Source organism: Tupaia chinensis, unplaced genomic scaffold, assembly GCF_000334495.1.
Source record: "Tupaia chinensis unplaced genomic scaffold, TupChi_1.0 Scaffold149964_2, whole genome shotgun sequence".
NCBI lineage: Eukaryota > Metazoa > Chordata > Mammalia > Scandentia > Tupaiidae > Tupaia > Tupaia belangeri.
In genome coordinates, this window is record NW_006209806.1 from 441,903 (window position 1) to 454,287 (window position 12,385).

The window sequence follows — 12,385 nt, forward strand, 5'->3', positions numbered from 1 at the left end:
CGGGTCTCTCCCCGACCTGCCACTCTGCCCCAACAGACCAGAGACCGCAGCCCTGGGGGCTCGTCCGAGGCCTGTCTTTCAGGATGCGCTGACGTGCCGCACCTGCAGCCGCCTAGCTTCTCCTTCCCCAGGAATAGGCCGAGAGGTAGCCCCGGGTGGGGGTCTGTGCCCCAGAGGTCCCTCAGCCTCCTCCCTACTTCTCAGGGTAAAATGGAGGCTCCCGGGGCCCGCAGGTGACGTGGTGGTTAAGGCGCTGGACTCCCACATGACCGACTGTGGTTTGAGTCCCAGACCTGGCGGCTTGCTTTCTCATTTTCCCTCTGTCTCTGTTCAGATTTGAAAAATAATGATGATGAATAAAATTAAATAAAATAATTCTTTGAATTGAGGCTCCTGGGAACCCAGGTAGGCAGGCGTGGGCTCCAGGGGTGGCCGAAGCGTTGGGACCACGTGGAGAGCAAGCCACACGGCAGCCCCTCCTCCATTCCCGTCGGGACGTGGGCACAGGTGCAGCGCGCCCGCTGTGAGCTGCAGCCGCCGGGCCCAGGACCTGAACTGTGTGGCTGGCCACGTGGAACGCAGCGCCTGAACCTCCAGTACTGAGGCCTCACGCTGGGCGTTGCGCCCCGGCATGCACCGCCAGCCGAGGGCACAGCGCCCGCCTTCCGCGGCCAGGTCGCGTTCTGGTTGGGCTTCGCGTCAGCTGGGGGTGTGAGCCCGCGCCAGGGCGCGTGCGTGGTCGTGCGCGGCCGCTGCAGGACCGAGTGCACTCACACGTGTGTGTGCACGGCTGTGCAGGGTTGGTGTGTGAGCTGCGCACTGCCACCGCACACCCGCTGTCCGGAGTCGGGGCCTCCTAAGGCGGGCCCTCGGCCCACACCCAGCACAGCCCACCTGACCCGGCTCACGTGGGCCTACCCAGCCCGTGGGCGTCTGCCCTGCCGGAACTGGGGACAGTTCTTGCCCCCCGCAGTTGCCGGAGAGAGGACATCCCTCCATGGGGTGTGGCCACACAGGCCTTCCCCACCTCTCACCCCACCAGGCTTGGGGCAGACATGGCACCTGCTGGGCTTTTCCAGGTGCCAGGGCTGCAGTTTGGTCCACTGGGATCCGGCTCCCTTGGCCAGCAGCCACGGGGCCGGCTCTGAGCCTCTGGCCGGAACGCGGAGGGCGGCATACCCCGGGGGTCGCCGACACCCGCATAGGCTCCCTCTGTCGTTTTTATATTCCTCATAGTAAGTAAAAACCCACGTTGGTTACGTCGCCAGACTCCCACGGGGCCGACGCCAGTTTGAGTCCCAGACCTGGGGGCTTGGAACCCACACCAAGCGCCTGTGCACCCAAAATCCGGAGAGGAGAATGGAGAAGGCATTGCGGCATGGCCATCCCCGGGGTGGGGGGAACTTCTCACTTCCTGTCTCTGTCTCTCTGTCTCGCTGGTGAGCACACGTGATGTATAGCAAAAATCTCTCTTAAAAACAGAAAAGTTTATTGGAATCATTTTAGCGGCAAAGCCACCTAGAGGGCCCCTGCCCGTCCGTAGCCTGGCGTCCCTGCTGTGAGCGTCTACGGGCCACACAGCCACCACGTGAGGGAGCAGTGCTGCGGAGGTTAAGGTGCTGGATCCCACATGGCCGTCTGCACGGTTCAGGTCCCAGGCATGGCAGCTCTAGAAACACGCCAGGCATGTGTGTGTGCGTGCCCGACATCCCAGAAGCAAGAGGGGACAGAAGGGATCGCGGCGTGGCCACCCCAGGGCACGTGGCCACCCCAGGGTGCCTCCCCACGTTCCTTCTGCTCGCTCTCTCCAGTGAGAGCTCGTGCCCTATAGCGATTGTTTTAGAAGGCAAGGAATCAGGACCAGCAGCTGGTGTAATGGCTATGTCGCTGGGCTCCCATGTAGCCGACCACAGTTCGAGTCCCGGACCCGGTGGCTTAAAGTCACGCCGGGCACGTGTGCGTGCGTGCCCAAGATCCCGAGAGGAGAATGGAGGAGAGGGGACTGGAGTGGCCATGCCCCCGGGGGGGGGGTGATTTCCTGCTTTCTGTCTCCCTCTCTGGTGAGTGCATGCGCCCTGTAAGTACGGAACCAACATGGTCCGGTACAAGGAACAGGCATTGCCCGGCCTGCTCCTCGGGCCCCACCGCGAATGCAGAGCTGTGGGTCGTAGTTCGCACACGCAGTGAGGGATCCAAGTCTGTTTTCGCAAGCAGGTGGTGCTCCGTTCTGCCCGGCGTCCCCGACGCTCTCTGCACCTCCACCTCACGGGGCTGGGGAGCACCCGCCCTGCCGAGAGCCTCCGCAGCCTGTTCCCATGAAGCCCAACAAAAAGTCCATAGACGGAAGCAGGAGCTTATTAAATTTCCCGTAGGCTCGCTGAGTGATTTATTCAGGTCGGCGGGACGGAGGCGCGGGCGCGGGGGGAATCAGAGCGCCGCCCCCAGCCGGGACGGGAATGGGAGTTTCCGAACACCGTGACCACCTTCAGAAGTGGAGGGGGATGACTGCGTGGAGGCGGGCAAGGCGGCCGCAGCGGGGAGGACGCAGCCTTGTGGCTGATGGAGTAGGATCCCATGGGGCTGGCTGAGCAGTTCGAATCCCGGGCCCAGTGGCTTGAGAAACACACCAGGCACATGTGTGTGCCCCATGGCCTGGCAGGAATGAGAGCTGGGGGAAGGGGTTGGGCGTGACTAAGCCCCACGGGGTGCTTTCTCCCTACGGTGTGCACGATGCACCCTGGCACTTAAAAGTAGTCACCGGCCGGTGGGGTGGGGGGCTCGGAGGTCACACGGGCTTCCTCAGTGGTTCGAGTTCTAGACCTGGTGGCTTGAAAATCAGGTTGGGGTGGGGACCAGCAGTTAGCGTAATGGCTGTGTCGCAGAACTCCCATGTAGTCAACCATGGTTCAAGTCCCGGACCCAGTGGCTTAAACTCACGCCGGGCACGTGTGCGTGCGTGCCCAAGATCCTGAGAGGAGAATGGAGGAGAAGGGATTGCGGCGTGACCATCCCCTCTGCGGGGTGATTTCTCACTTTCTGTCTCTGTCTCTTTGTCTGGCGCGTGCACGCACCCTATAGCAAAAACCTCTCCAAAAAAAACGCGCAAAGTGGAGGCTGGCAGGTGGTGTGGTGGTTGGGGTGCTGGCCTCCCCCATGGCTGACCGTAGTTCGAGTCCTGGGTCCAGTCCTTGAAACTCACTCTGGGCGCGTGTGCGTACATGCCCAAAGTCCCAGAGGAGAAGGGAGGGGGAAGGACTGCGTGTGGCTATCCCCCGGGGGCGTTTCCACTGTCTCTCTGTCTCTGTGTCTCTGGCTAGTGCACGTGTCCTATAGCAAAATTCTCTAAAAAAAATAATACGTGCCAGGCGTGTGTGTCCCCAGCCCTCTGAGGATGGCGGTGGCGGAGGGGTTGTGGCATGGCCGTGCCCCACTGGGCTGCCTCCCCCTCCTGCTGTCTCTCTGGCGAGCACACGCGCTCTCTGGCAAACAAGAGAAAGAGAGAGATCGCGTGACAGGTCGCGTCCCGAAGTCCGCGGTCCCCGGCCCTCGCAGCTGCCTGGAAGGCCTCCCTCGCTGCCCTGCTCCTTGGCCGCGGTGTCCTCCCGCAGGCTCCGCCATGAAAGCCGACACTGGCCTGCGACCGGTAGCACTGAGGACACGCTGGCTTTGACCCTGCTCCTTGGCACCCGCGGGAGGCTGGGGACAGAGGCCATCCGTGTCCAGAGTCACTCGCGGCTGCCTGCCAGGCCCGTGGCTTAGCCCTTCCTCCGGACCCCAGGCCGGCCAGGCTCTTGCCAACCGTGGGAGACGGGGCAGTGGGCTGAGCAGACGCCTCGCGTCGGGTTCCAGATGGCACAGCCCCAGGGGAAGGAGGGGAGCTGTCCCCTCACGGCCAAGCTCGGCCTGAGGCTACGGACCCAGTGCCGGGCCAGGAGCTGGAAGGCCGGGCTTGGGCCGGAAGTGCGTGCCGCTCAGGAAGGTCCGGCGCTCTGACTGCTCTTCTCTGGAGAGACAGAGGTGAAGGGACGGAAAGTGAGGAGTCACCCCTGGGGGATGGCCACGCTGCAGCCCCTTCTCCTGGGATTGCGGTACACACGCACACACGCCCGGCGTGATTCCCAAGCTCCCAGGTCCGGGACCCGAGCCATGACCGCCCACAGGGGAGTCCAGTGCCTCAGCCACCACGCCTGGCCCTGCAGCTTCTTCTCTTTTCTTTTCAGTTTTTTGAAGAGATTTTTGCTGTAGGGTGCGTGGGCTCGCCAGAGAGAGGCAGAAAGCACGAAATCACCCCCAGGAGGCACGGCCGCGCTGCAGTCCCTTCCCCAGCCTCTTCTCGGGGTCTTGGGCACGCACGCACATGCGCCCAGCATGTTTCAAGCTGCCGGGTCCAGGACGCGAACCGCAGCCGACTGCACGGGAGTCCAGCGACATAGCGGTTACGTCATATGTTGGTCACACCCGCGAAGCGTCTTAAGACCCTCCTTCCCTCCGTATTCCAGGGCACAGTCTGGATCCCGGACCCGGGGCCCACCCCCCTGAGACGGGCATGGCTGACCCCGAGTGGGCCAGGGCGGCCCCCCACTGTGCCCAGGGTTCTCGCGTGTCCCTCCCGCCCCGGGTAACTTATCCTCCCAGCCACCGTAGGAAAATCCTCGTCGGCCCCGCTGCTGCCGGGCTGTCCCCAGCCGGGTCAGCGTGGGCGCCGGGTCGCCCCTTCCTGCCCGCTCTGGTTTCTCCTAATCGGCTATCTTCCCTCTTTGTATTCAGCTTTTGTGTTCATTGCCTTCCACCCCCAATCGGAGCGCAAAAATTAGAAAGGAATTCTAGAAGGTGCTTTGTGGCCTGATAGCAGGATGAAGGCGCTGGGCCTGGTGCCCTTTGCCTCTGCCTTAGTCGACGCGCTTGAGGCAGCCCCACTGTCTCCACTGCCTCTGAGCCGGCAGGGAGGGCACCCCAGGCCGGCGTGGGGGCTGCCGGGCACAGAATCGCTGTTTTGGGTGACTGGGGAGACAGGGAGGGAAAGCGAGGAGTCACCCACAGCGGGTGGCGGCCGCCATCGCTCCTGCTCCGTTCTCAGGGTTTGGGCACCTGCACGTGCACCTGCTGCGGGCCCAGGATTTAGCTGCGGTCAGCCCTGTGGGATCCAGCTGCCTTAACCAGCAGGCTGCGGAGTAGGTCGGGCCAGCGAGGACCGCTTGGGGGAGAGGTGATGCGATCGTGTTTGTGGGGACGAGCCTTTCTGGAGCGCCTCGGACCTTCGCCTGTTCTTGGCCTCGGGGCATCCCTGGCCCTGCAGGTGCTCGCGGCATCGCTGGCTCCGCCCACTCCATGCCAGGGGCCGTGATTGGCTCATACGCGGTTCCGGCCTGCCGATCACAGTACCTCTCCCTCCGCCCAGCAGTGATTGGTTCATGCCGGGCACCGGTGTCGTGACGACCTCAGATGTCCCGTTCAGGACCCGTGTGCCCCTGGCTTGGCGGCGTCTACGGACCTTTAAGACACCCTGTGTCCCATGACCCCACCTTCGCGAGGTCCCAGGAGGCCGCGCCGGTTTAAATCCTCACCCGGGTGGGAGGGAAGAAGCCCGGGTTTACGTCTGCATCTACCGGCAGGGACGGGCTGGACTTGTCCCCAGAAGCTGAGTGCGGAGTCCCTCCCGGACACCGGGGACACGGGCCGGGCCATCGTCGGGGCATTCTGGGCACTGCAGGTGTGACCAGCGGCCCTGGCTCCTCCCACGCCTGCCACCCTCTGGGTGACGACCAGACCATCCCGGTGTGCCTGGTGTCCCCAGAGATGTACCTCTAGGAGGCCACTAGTCGGGTGGACAGGGCGGAGTCAGTAAACCCCTTCGCGCAGGGAAGGGGTGACTTCATGAGACTGCGAACAGGTCACTGTCCCTGAGGAGGAGGGAGGCGAAGTCATTGGATGAGAGGTGACCCGGCGGCGAGGGTGGAGGCGGGCCAAAGACTCGGGTGAACCAATCACTGGTGGGGGTGGGAGAGATACTGTGATTGGCAGTCCAGTGTGGCCCAATCAGTGATAAGCGGTAAGAGGGTGTACTATGAATGGCAGGCCTGTGTCCAGTGTGGCCCAATCACCGATGAGCAATAAGAGGGTGTACTATGAATGGCAGGCCTGAGTCCCATGTGGACCAATCACTGATGAGAACTAGCAGGCTTGAATCCAGTGTGGCCCAATCACTGAAGAGCAATAAGGGGGTGCACTGTGAGTGGCAGGCCTGAGTCCAGTGTGGACCAATGACTGGAGGGGAGTGCGTACTGTGATTGGCAGACCTCAATGGCGTGCGAGCCAATCACGGGGACATCGTGCCTTGCTCAAGGACAGGGATAGTGCTGAGACCCACCCGTCGTGGCGGCGTACGGGAGCGTAGGTGGCGTGGACACTTACACACCGAGAAGGTGGCGCCCGGCTCGCTGGGCTCTATGGCCGTGGCGGTAGCACGGTCGCTGGGCAGCGCAGGTGTCGGTGTGGCGCGTGTGGACCCCGCATCGCTGTGTGCGCTACGGACGTGCATTTATCCACACCCGCGGGCGTCCCGGCGCTGGGACAGGAGGACATGAGGGCCCCAGTGTCACTCGGGGAGAGGAGTTCCTCAGCCCAGGGTCACACGTGCAGCCGCTCTGCTGTTGACGAAGTCCTTAAGCCTGGTAACAGGACGCTACCGAGTGACCACGGGGCAGGTTTCGAACTCGGCGTGGACACGGGGCAGGAGAGAGCCAGACGGCAGAGATGTCGCCAAGCTGCTCAGAACGTCTGCAATGTAAAACTTAGGAGTTGTCGGGACCAGCAGATGGCGCAATGGCGATGTCACTGGACTCTCATAGTCAGCTGCGGTTCGAGTCCCAGACCTAGAGCTTAAACTCACGCCTGGCACGGGCATGTGCTCCCACGATCCCGAGAGGAGAATGGAGAAGGGATTGCGGCGTGGCCATCCTCCCTGGGGGTGATTTCTCGCCCCCACCCCCCTGCAGCCTGCACGCGCTCTATAGCAAAACTGAAAAAAGCCACCTGGAGGAGAGCACCCCGTGACACTGCCGGCTTGTCCTGGCCCCCGGGGCCGCGGCCCTGTGGCCCTTTCTGAGCACCGCTTAGTCCCAAGGAAGCTCCGTGGCCCGACTCCTGTCACGCTTGGTCAGGCCTGCCACAGGCCGGACAAGGTTTCTGCGCCCTCCTCCGAGGCCCGGGTCGCGCCAGGGCAGGGTGCAGTGGTGTGTGTCCCCTGGCGCCTGGTGTCCTGAGCAGCCCGAGTGCCCGGCTGCCTTCTCTGGACTGTCCTGTTTGTTCACAAAGGGATTGCGGCGTGGCCATCCTCCCTGGGGGTGATTTCTCGCCCCCACCCCCCTGCAGCCTGCACGCGCTCTATAGCAAAACTGAAAAAAGCCACCTGGAGGAGAGCACCCCGTGACACTGCCGGCTTGTCCTGGCCCCCGGGGCCGCGGCCCTGTGGCCCTTTCTGAGCACCGCTTAGTCCCAAGGAAGCTCCGTGGCCCGACTCCTGTCACGCTTGGTCAGGCCTGCCACAGGCCGGACAAGGTTTCTGCGCCCTCCTCCGAGGCCCGGGTCGCGCCAGGGCAGGGTGCAGTGGTGTGTGTCCCCTGGCGCCTGGTGTCCTGAGCAGCCCGAGTGCCCGGCTGCCTTCTCTGGACTGTCCTGTTTGTTCACAGAGGCCTGCTCCTGGCAGCTCACCTTCTGGGTGGCTCTGCGTGGACACAGCCAGTCGTGTCCCCGGGCTGCTCCATTGTCACCTGCTGAGTCTGCCCCCTCACCCCAGCCTGCGTGGACACGGCCACTCGTGTCCCCGGGCTGCTCCACTGTCAGCAGTGCCTCCTCACCCCAGCCTCTGCGGGGTCCCCTCTCTTGCCCTCCCCTGGGAATCTGCTTCTTTGTTACTGGTGACATCTGCGTGACAGCAGGGAGGCAGGTCCCCGTCCAGTTCCAGAACCTTCTCCTCCCAGTTGAAGCTCCATCCCCAGGAGACACACTTCCTGCTCTCGCCAGCCCTGGCGCCCCCACCCCTCCTCCTGTCCCTGGGGGGGCCTGCTCTGGGGACCTCCTGAGTGGGCCACACGGGTTTGTCCTGTGGCTGCCATTCCCCTGAGCAGTGTGTCCTCACAGGTGTCAGGACATCAGATCCTTCCTTCTTAATTTTGTCAGAGGTACGTGTGCTCACCAGGGAGAGAGACAGAGAGACAGAGAGAGACAGCAAGAGGGAAAGTGAGAACCCACCCCCTGGGGGTGGCCACCCTCTCCTTTTCCCTCCATTCTGCTCCTGAGATTTTGGGCTGGACCTGCACCTCCTATGATTGTGAAGCAGCCGGGCCTGGGACTTGAACTGCGGCCAGCCATGAGGGATCCAGCTCTGTAACCACTGCCACCTGCTGGCCCCTGAGTTTCTTTATCCCGATCTAGAGCATGCCTAGGCAGAGGGGCGTGGCACCCGGATCCGGCGTCAGGCCCGGCCATGAGCTATCCTGCGTGTTCCGGCAGCCGGAGTGCGCCCACCGTGGCCTCCCCAGTCGCTTCGCTGGGTGTCACTTGGGTTTGCTGGGCCTCCGCAGTTCAGAGGTGGACCCCGGACCCAGGCGCCCGCACCTGGCCCTGCGCCTCAGGGCGCCCCTCGGCCGGCGGGATGAATGCGCCTCTCTGCTGGGCGCTCGGAGGCGGTGGCGGTGGCAGAGGGGGCCTCTGTGAGCTGGCGGGCGATGACAGGTGGCCGAGAACACAGGGATCGCAGAGGCCGGGGGCGGGGCGGCGGCCGGGCTGAATGAGCGCAGTGTGCCGCTGTCCGGGTCGGTGAGCTCATCCCTGCGCTCGGGTTTCCAGCTCCCCGCTCGGGAGGGTCGCGCTGTCTTGTCTCCAAGGCTCATCGGGTGACTCAGCGACTGCTCCGGTGTCGGTGTGGGCAGTAAAGGGCGCCCCCGCCCCCGCCCCCGCGGGCTGGACGCTCAGGGCAGCGCAGTTCCCCACGTGGCAGTGAAGGGAGAGGGGCCCTGAGGCGCCTGCTGAGCCTGCGGGTTTCAGAGCACTCCCCCTGCACTGACTGGCTGAGCTAGCTACAGCTGCCCCTGTACTCCCCGAGAGGGGAAGTGAGAGACAGAGAGCAGTCGCCCGGTGGCCACGGCAGTCCCTTCTCTCCGGATCTGAGCACGCGTTAAATTCACGCGGGCGCGTGTGCGTGCGTGCCCGAGATCCCGAGGGTGGAGAAGGGACTGCGGCGTGGCTACGCCCCCGGGGGTGAGTTCTCACTTTCTGTCTCTCTGGTAAGCGCATGCGCCCTATAGCAAAAACCTCTCCCCCCAAAAAGCAAAAACAGTGAGAACTCTCGGCGGTCGCGTCCCTCCAAGCTCTGACTTCTCCCTTCCTTGCACCCAGCTCACTGTCCCGTCCCTGGGCCATGGAGCCCACTGTGGCCGACTTACAGCTCGTGCCCGAAGCCACGAAGGAGGTGCCCGCTCCGGATGCTGCGTGCTGTCCTGTGGCGGTCACTGCAGTGGTGGCCACCAGCGTGGTCGTCCTCGCCCTGGGAGCGCTCCTGGGTAAGTGGCCAGGGGTTTGGCTGGGCTCCGCAGGAGCGGCTCAGGGTGTCCCTTGTGCTTACCCAGAATCAGAACTCAGGGTCCCAGCATGCAAATGGCAGCTGACCCTGTAGGCCGCGAAGGTCTGAAGGGACCACGAGGTCAGGGCCTGGGACGCAGAGGTCGCACCCAGGGTGGGCGGCCTCCTTGTGCCAACCAGAGGGGGCTCGAGGCCGCTTCTCAGCTTTCTCCTAAGTTTCCTACAGAGCGGGCGACCTTGCTGGAGAGACCGCCCCCGGGGGTGGCCACGCCGCGGTCCCTGCTCTTCCATTCTCTGGAGATGTGGGGCACGCGTGCACACGGGCCCGGCATGATTTTCTGTCTTCCTCTCTCTCTCAGCGAGAATTTTGCTATAGGGTGTGTGCACTCGCTGGAGACGCAGAGAGAGAGGGAGGGAGGGAGCGAGCGATCCCCTGGGGGGAGGCCACGCCACAGTCCTCTCCCCGCTCTGTCGGGATCCGGGGCGCGCATGCACATGTGCCCGGCCGGGTTTTAAGCCGCCAGGTCTGGAACTCAGGGGAGTCAGGGCCGCCAGCACCATAGCGCCCGCTGCTTCCTGGCACGCCGTTTAAGTTGCGGGGTCCGGGGCTCGACCGCACTGGGTCTGCGTGGGCCAGTCACCTTCACCGAGCTGCCTGGCTCAACAGAGCTTGTTTTGCTTTGCATTTTAAATTTGCCAGAGGAGGGACCAGCAGTTAGCGTAATGGCTATGTCGCTGGACTCCCATGTAGTAGACTGCAGTTAGCTACCTGGACCCAGTGGCTTAAACTCACGCCGGGCACTTCTTCTCTCTGTCTCTCTCTGTCTGGAGAGCACACATGCCCTATAGCAAAAACCTCTCAAAAAAAAAACATTGCCAGAGGGAGCGGCAGGTGGTTAAGGGCACTAGGCTCCCACATGGCTGACCGCGGTTTGAGTCCCAGACCTGGTGCCTTGCTTTCTTATTCTCCATCTCTCTCGTCAAATTTAAATAAATAAATAGTTAATTTAAATATATTTTAAAACAAAAGTAGAGGAACCAGCAGTTGGCGTTAACGTAATGGCTATTGCTGGACTCTCATGAAGCCGACTGCAGTTCGAGTCCCGGACCCAGTGGTTTAAACTCACGCCGGGCGCGTGTGTGTGCGTACCCAAGATCCCGAGAGGAGAATGGAGGAGAAGGGATTGCGGCGTGGCCATTCCCCCCGGGGGGTGATTTCTCGCTTTCTGTCTCTCTGTCTCTCTCTGTCTGGAGAGTGCACATGCCCTATAGCAAACACCTCTCCTAAATAAATAAGTAAAAGGTAGGAAGAAAATCGTTGCCAGAGGGTGCATGTGCTCACTGGAGAGAGGGTGAGGGTGGGGAGTGGTTACTGTACTGGACAGCACAGATCGAGAAGGTTCTCCCAGCACAGGTTCGGGCGGACTGCTGAGACGGGCAGTTGAAGTGACATTTCTCTAAGTGGTGATGACGACGCACCTGGCAGACGCGGTCAGGACAGCGGAGTTGGGCCCCGCGGTTCCTTGCGCCGCGTGCGGCTGAGGCCCCCTAGTGGCCGCAGGTGGCAGTGCGTTAAAACCTGGCTCTGCGGGGCTGGTTCACACCGCGGTAGGAACATGCAGCTCTCGGAGCCGCAGAGAAGCAGAACCCCCGCGGGACGCCCTGAAACCACAGGCAGTCTTTAGAAGGCACTTTAAATTAATTTTAAAGAAAAGAAACGGAAAATCCAGCCCCTTCCCAGGCAGCTGAAAGCTTCCGTTGGGGATGTCAGCGTGGGGGCGCTGGGAGCAGCCCGTGGGCACCTCCGCGCTGTGCAGGGGCCGCAGAAAGTCTGAGGAGGGCTGGCCCCAGATCTCACGTGGCTGGCAGTGGTGCGAGTCCCAGCCCCAGAGGCTTGAAAAACACCCTAGCCCCGTGTGCACGCGCGCCCCGAATCCCAACGGCACGGAGAAAGGGAGGATTGCGCTGTGGCCACACCCCATGGGGGCGCCCTGCCCTCTGTCACTAGTGACAGCAGGTGTCCTGCGGCAGGTGCCAACGAGAACCGGACACGGGGCCAGCAGCCGTGGTGGCTAAGGCACCGGTTCCCACACGGCCAACTGCAGTTCGAGTCCTGGACCCAACGGCTTGGAAGTCACACGTGTGTACCCCACGCCCCCGGAGAGTGGAGAGGGGTGTGTGCGTGCCCCACGCCCCGGAGAGTGGAGACGCCGCACACTCCGTTCCTCCAGTTCCGGTCTCTCCAGCACCCTACTGCAAAACCACAGAACACAGTTATGGGAGAGGAATTAAAATACAAGTTTAAGGACCAGCAGTTGGCGTAATGGCTATGTTGCTGGACTCCCACGTAGTCGAAAACGGTTTGAGTCCCGGACCCAGTGCCTTAAACTCACGCCAGGCATGTGTGCGTGCGTGCCCAAGATCCTGAGAGAACGGAGGAGAAGGGATTGCGGCGTGGCCATCTCCCCGGGGGAGTGATTTCTCACTTTCTGTCTCTATGTCTCTCTCTCTCTCTGTCTGGAGAATGCATGCGCCCTATAGCTAATGAGCACAGAGAGAGACAGAGAGAAAAAATGAGAAAGCCAGCTGCCAGGTCCAGGACTTGAACCACAGTAGGCCGTGTGGAGTCCAGTGCCCTTAACCACCACGCCACCTGCTGCTCCCGTGCTTCCTTCACACGCATTTCCGGGCGCTCCGCAGACCCTCGTGTCTGTGCGCAGTGACAGTGGTCTGGTCGGGCACGGGTGGTTGGCCTGCCAGACCGGCACCCCTGCTCTGAGCGACTGCTGCCGCTCTCTCTGAGTGG

At 62.7% G+C, this 12,385-nt stretch overlaps 1 protein-coding gene across 1 annotated transcript in view; it reads left to right on the forward strand.

Annotated features, from left to right (window-relative positions):
* The first annotated feature begins 9,412 nt into the window (after positions 1-9,412).
* The window catches only part of TMPRSS9 (transmembrane serine protease 9), a 23,804-nt gene continuing 20,831 nt past the window's right edge, over positions 9,413-12,385 (forward strand). The window contains 1 exon segment of the mRNA XM_027769575.1: positions 9,413-9,560. Coding sequence (XP_027625376.1) covers positions 9,419-9,560 — 142 coding nt within the window. The 5' untranslated portion in view covers positions 9,413-9,418.